We start from the raw sequence: 6,000 nt of genomic DNA, 5'->3' as shown, positions 1-6,000 counted from the left end.
TAACGTAGGGCGATCCTTCATTGGGAGGATTTCAGAGGCGACATTCTTAACCCTAGAGAAGAGGCAATGCTCTGGGTCACTTGGCTGTAGGTCTTCTGGCTCCATGAATGGGACATGAAATCCTGGAAGTGCAGGGAAGAGACCGACACTGGCCACGCGGAGTCAGAGAGCTGACTCCGGGTGTGCTGTTCGGTAAAGGGTGGAGGGGCCGAATCTTCAGGGAGCAATGCTTTCCTGGGAGGCGTTCCAGAGGTCGGTCCTCCACCCTGCCGCCTTGATTCCCGAAGGCTCACTCATTTGACTTTTTTAATTTAAAAGAGCTGCTCTTTTCTCAGCACCAGATGTAAGAGAGCCCATTATAGAAATAAGGCTCAAGGACTGATTACTCCCTTTTTTTCACGGAGTCAGCTCCAGATGCTTGTTGCTAAGCCCAGCTTCCTCCACACTGCTTTAGAACAGGGAAAAGAAAATGCTCATTTTTGGAGCTTGGGAATAGTGAGAGTGGGACTGCTGCAGGCTCTTCTAGTTTCACAGTAATTTACTGTTTTACTAAAAAGGGTTTCTCCATCCCCACCTTTTATGTAGCATAACTGCTATCTGACGTGAGGGGTTCTCACACCGGGATGCTCAGTGTCCCTTTGATCTGGGTGAGGAGTCTGATGAGCACTGGGACGAGGGAGGCTTTAGGGGGGAAAAATTCCTGATTTGTAATATTTGCCAATTTCCATAGTGCAAATACTCCCACAATGCTGATTTCAAGTTATTAGCATGATGTCCTTACTTGAGACAAGGTACACTGCTCTGGAGAGCTGGTATAAGCTGCCCGCCCCCGCCCCTCCCCATACTCATTGCAGCTCTGGGGCCATGAACCCTGATTAAATTAGTGTGGCTAGCTTTTATTTGTTTTATTGATTTATCCAAAGGATTTCTCTTAAGGTACTGAGTTTACAAATCAATTGCTCCTGTACTATATCCCATGTATGTGCTCTTCAAAGACAAATGGATAAAAGTATACACCATCAGCCCTGGCCGGCGTGGCTCAGTTAGTTGGAATGTTGTCCCATGTACCGGAAGGTGGTAGACTTGATTCCCAGTCAGAATATACACATATGCACACACACTGGTCAACCTCATGTGGGTAGCAGCTGATCAATGTTTCTCTCTCTCTTTCTTTCTCAAAAACAATAAAATCTTTTTTTTTTTTAAAGTATATGTAATAACAACCAACTCTAAGTTTTCTGTATTATGGTGAAGCAATGACTTGGTCAACTTCAAATATCAAGTAATTCTCAAAAATGTGATTTATCTGTGACTACATTATCAGTGAGTCACCTGGAAATGCAAGAAATACAGTGAGTGAAAAATGAGCACTTTTGAGTTATAATGGAATTTGAGAGTTGCTCAATTCCCCCTTTACTTGCCCCTCTCTTATGTAATGTCTGCTTTTTATCCAACACTCCCTAAACTGAGGTATCTTAAAATGGCTATATCTCTTGACTTCTTTTTCTATGTCATACAAAATAATTAAATGTTTTTATTTTCCCTGTTTTTTGTTGAGCTATGAGCATCATAAAGAGGTAATTTAAAAGGAGATTATGAATTCTATGATAGGACTGTGTTGCCAGCAATAATTGAGTATGGTTTTTAAAATTTATTTTTTTTCATGGATTAGTAGCAATGCTGATAATCCTTCCAAAGTTAATTAGAAGTTAATTTGCTAATAAAATGATTAACCTTTAGGCTCCTAACAGGAAACCAAACTTGCGCCCTTTTATTTTGAATAAATAAATTCTTTAAAGTCTTTGCAAATAATTTCTTCTATTGTAAAAAAATTGACTACAGTATAATTTAAGATGATAAAAAATAAGGGAGTAAATAATACATTGTAAATAAACTCTAATAGTTACACAAAACAAAGTGGATCAACAATTGGTAAAAATGATGTAGAATGGACATCTGAAAGCATATTGGCAAAGGGAATTTCATATTCAAGTTAAAGAAAAAAACTCTTTAAAAGTAAATATTATTTTAACGACTATATTTTAATTTTGTCCATAAAATCAATCATTCTTTACTTACATACACCCTGTTTTATAATTTTGACTCTATTCTACGAAAGCACAGACATAGGAAAATGATATTTCTCTTGATGTCAATTGTGTAACATCTACATTTCCTCTCAGTCGGTACACTGTATGACATTTTACAGCGACAGAAACTAATCAGTATTCTAGCGTGCAAGACAGCTATATTATGGGTCAAATAAAAAACTAACAGTAGGATTGTGGTCATTGTTGTCCTAGAAACATTTCAATTCCAATCTGCCAGTGCACTTTCTACAACTTTACCTGAAAAAAGGTTAGTTTTAATGTACTCTTGGATATTATTAATATTGCAAGGCTCAGATATATTTGTATGCCTTGAAACTTTATAGTTTATAAATTGTTTGAATTGTAACATCACTTTCACTGTAATTATTTACTCACACATACCATTTTCTATCTATGAGAAATAACAACATAGACTTTTAAAATAAATATACCCCTTAAAATTGAAATATCTCCACATGATTTATCTCTAAATTAATTCTCACCTGGTTATTTCTTCACTAAAATAGATGAGATTCCTTAATATAAGAAGAGTTGTGAAAAGCGACTAGCATCCAAATTCTTAGGTTGCCACCAAAAGGTTAACTTTCCAAGCTATGGTTTTTATGTCAATACAATTAGGAAAATATCTGTGCCCACATAACCAGTGGCCTTGAAATCTAAATAAGATTTATTAATAATAACATTTAGGAAAAAATATAGAGTGCTATAACATATAGGACATATTTGGAAAATCCCAAATCTGGGAAGCTGTGACCTGAAAAATTTTAACGAATATACCAGTAGATCTATGGTTGTATTTAATGACTGTCAAACTGATTTACATTTTAAAATTCCATTTTTAAAAAAGCAAAATAACAAAGAAACTTTTCTGGATACTTACAGTTCCAGGGCGAGGATATGGAATTCTACCCTGATAGGAAATCAGCTGATGATTTGGCCCTTCTTTGTGGGCAAAAGGCCCATTAAACACAGTCTGTATATCGGATAAATGATACACGCACACTGCTGATCCTTTAAAAACTGAGCTAAAAAAAACAAACAGAAAGAGATCCATTTTTTGATTATTTTAATTTAAACACAATTTTAAAAATAGATGGCAAAGTTCATGATAAAAAGTTGATATAATTCTTCATGGAGAAGTTCAATTTTATAGTACACATTGTAAAGCTAAAAAGCTTCTACTATTTTGAAATAAGCCATTGATACAAAAAGCATTAAGACATTTAATTCATTCGTGAATGTAATAGACAATAAGTTATAGAAAAGTTCTTAATGTTTCTGTAATATAGTATAGGTTAAAGAAGTTTCTAACTAGTTTATCTTAGAAACAAAAAATTGATTTATTTAAAATATGAATTTGAATTCTAAATCACTATCAATACAGCCTATTATAACTTAACTGACAGAAACAAATTTCATTCATAAGAGAGTATCATCTCTTTGTCTTGACTTTTAATGTGAGAGTGTTCTTACAGGTTATCCTAAATAGTATTGGAAAAGTCTGAATCACCATTATTTATGTACTTTCCCTGCTAGTCACAGAAAGAAAGGGGATCTAAAAAGATTCATTAAGTTACCTTTAGTCAGTAAAATCCTATAAACTTAGATTGGATCCTTAATGAAAACCATTGGCATTATCACTAAGGCAGATTGATTGAAACCAACTTTTCTCCAATTCACGTATTTCTCTTAAATTAGATGCATAATGGAAACCTTAGATGGCCAATGAAAACTTATATGCCCATTGAAAAAACAAGGTATATTATTAATTATTAGCATTAATAATCAGAAGTGACCACTTAAAGTTTTTAACCTTAAGGCTATTGGTATGGGAAAAACAGAAACTAGGAAAATATTTTTTTGAAACAAACATTTTCTTCTTAAGAATTTGGTTATTTTTTTCTTTGTTGAATTCTTTGTGAATTAAATCAAACTACTTTCTTTGTTAGAACAGAAGTTAAACTTATCCCAAAGGACATCTTTTTAGATATCTTAAGGGCAAATGTAAATATGATGTAAACCAGTCTCCCTGGGGTTTTATTTCTCATTGAATGGCTATAGTTTGCAATCATATCATGTTTCCCTTACTAGAAAATACTACTAAAATCTCTACATTTTCACTTTGTAGTTGATTGTCTAATGAAAGGGACCCAGCAGATTCTGCATTCCATGCTGGAATATTATATTGAATTCTGAGTAACATTCCGAATGTAAAATAAAAAAAAATGTGTACAGGAAATGGTGAGGATATGGTGTATATAATAATTGGGCTTAGGCATTCTAGAGAATTAGAAAACATCAAATATACTTTTAAATATATTTTCAAATATATTCAAATATATGAAATACTGCCACATAGAACATAAAAACATGTTCAGCATTTTGCTAGTTTCTAAGTAATCACCTTAGATTGCTCTAGAAGTAAAAGTTGTTTAATAGAAATTTAAAAAGTTCTATTGGAATCACGAGTCTTCAAATTATTTCCTTAAAACAAAAATCATATATACTTTATTCTGCCTTATAATTCAATTTTTTCTTTCTTTGAGAAAACATCATATAATCATCATACTCTGTACAAAACTGTTTTGAAAGCATTAGTTCAGCTTATAAGCAAAAGTAACAAAACAGGAAGGTTAAATCCTTAATTCTAGGCAATTTTAAAAGTTGAAAAGAGCCTTGGCTGGTGTGGCTCAGTTGGTTGGAGCATTGTCCCATTCACCGAAAGGTCTCGGGTTCGATTCCCGGCCAGGGCACATACCCTGGTTTCAGCTTCAATGCCCAGTCAGGGTGCATGTGGGCGGTAACCAATCAATGTTCACTAGCATAATGATATTTCACTCTCTCTCTCTCCCTCTCCCTTCCTTTCTAAAATCAATAAAAGCATGTCCTCGAGTGATTAAAAAAGGATTTAAAAAATTGAAAAGAATGCTTTAGCAATAATTACTATTGCTCAATAAAGTTTATTGTTTAAATAATAAGATATAATTATTTAATAATTACCTTGATGTTGTAAAAATGCCATACACTAGTGTTGTCCTTGGGTTATCAGTTTCGAGCAGAAATACATCCTCTATAAAAGAGAAATATCATTCTTTCAAGTTCCCAAATATTAAATGTATTTTTAAAATTTACCCTAAGAAAATAACTTAAACTATGAAAAGAATTCAGAAAGAGATTCCTGCAGCATCAATCCAATTTAAAAACTAAATGAATTAAATTATAGGCACATGGTAAAATAAATTAAATAAAATGTCATACAACCACTAACAGGATTTATGAAGACTATAACATTATGGAAACCATGCTAATAAAATAATATAAGGTGAACTAGAACCATGTAACCTTAAACTATTTCTGCTGCTTTTTTTCTCTGCATTTTCTAAATATCCTTTAATGATTATATACATTTTTCTGAGGTAGGGTTAGAAGTTCTGACATGGAAGAAAACTTTTGCACAGGGACTTTTTTCTTCATACAAAATAAGAATTTTTTTGGCTTATGGTCAAAGTTGCTAGTGATATTTTAAATTAACTACTCCTCTGACAACAAGAAGTTTAAAGTATATTAAAGCAAAGACAATAAAGTAATAACCAACAAAACCTGGAAGTAACTTTCTGACAAAAAACTGCAATTAATAAACAATTGTTACGATTACAAGAAATGTCTGTTTTTAGTGACATTTTTGCAAATAAAATTCTTGTTGAGGAATACAAAGAGCTATTTATTTTAAATTCAAAGTGAATTTAGGAATATATCATGGAGAATTCAATGAACTAAATGTTTCAGCAATGCATTCAGATACAAAACAAATTTTAAAAGTATTTAAGAAATTTATTGAGAGTATCCAGACCATTAATTCAAATGGACATATTGTTTATGCTGAAAACAT

At 32.8% G+C, this 6,000-nt stretch overlaps 1 protein-coding gene across 1 annotated transcript in view; it reads right to left on the bottom strand.

Moving 5' to 3' along the window:
• The window catches only part of SEMA3C (semaphorin 3C), a 158,449-nt gene that overhangs the window by 51,674 nt on the left and 100,775 nt on the right, over positions 1-6,000 (bottom strand). The window contains exons 10-11 of the mRNA XM_006777148.2: positions 5,112-5,181; positions 2,992-3,136 (exon numbers count right to left, since the gene is read on the bottom strand). Of these exons, the coding sequence (XP_006777211.1) occupies positions 2,992-3,136; positions 5,112-5,181 (215 nt within the window). The remainder of the gene's footprint in view (positions 1-2,991; positions 3,137-5,111; positions 5,182-6,000) is intronic.

This window comes from Myotis davidii, unplaced genomic scaffold (assembly GCF_000327345.1).
Source record: "Myotis davidii unplaced genomic scaffold, ASM32734v1 scaffold49, whole genome shotgun sequence".
Taxonomy (NCBI): domain Eukaryota; kingdom Metazoa; phylum Chordata; class Mammalia; order Chiroptera; family Vespertilionidae; genus Myotis; species Myotis davidii.
This window is presented reverse-complemented; position numbering and strand designations above follow the sequence as displayed.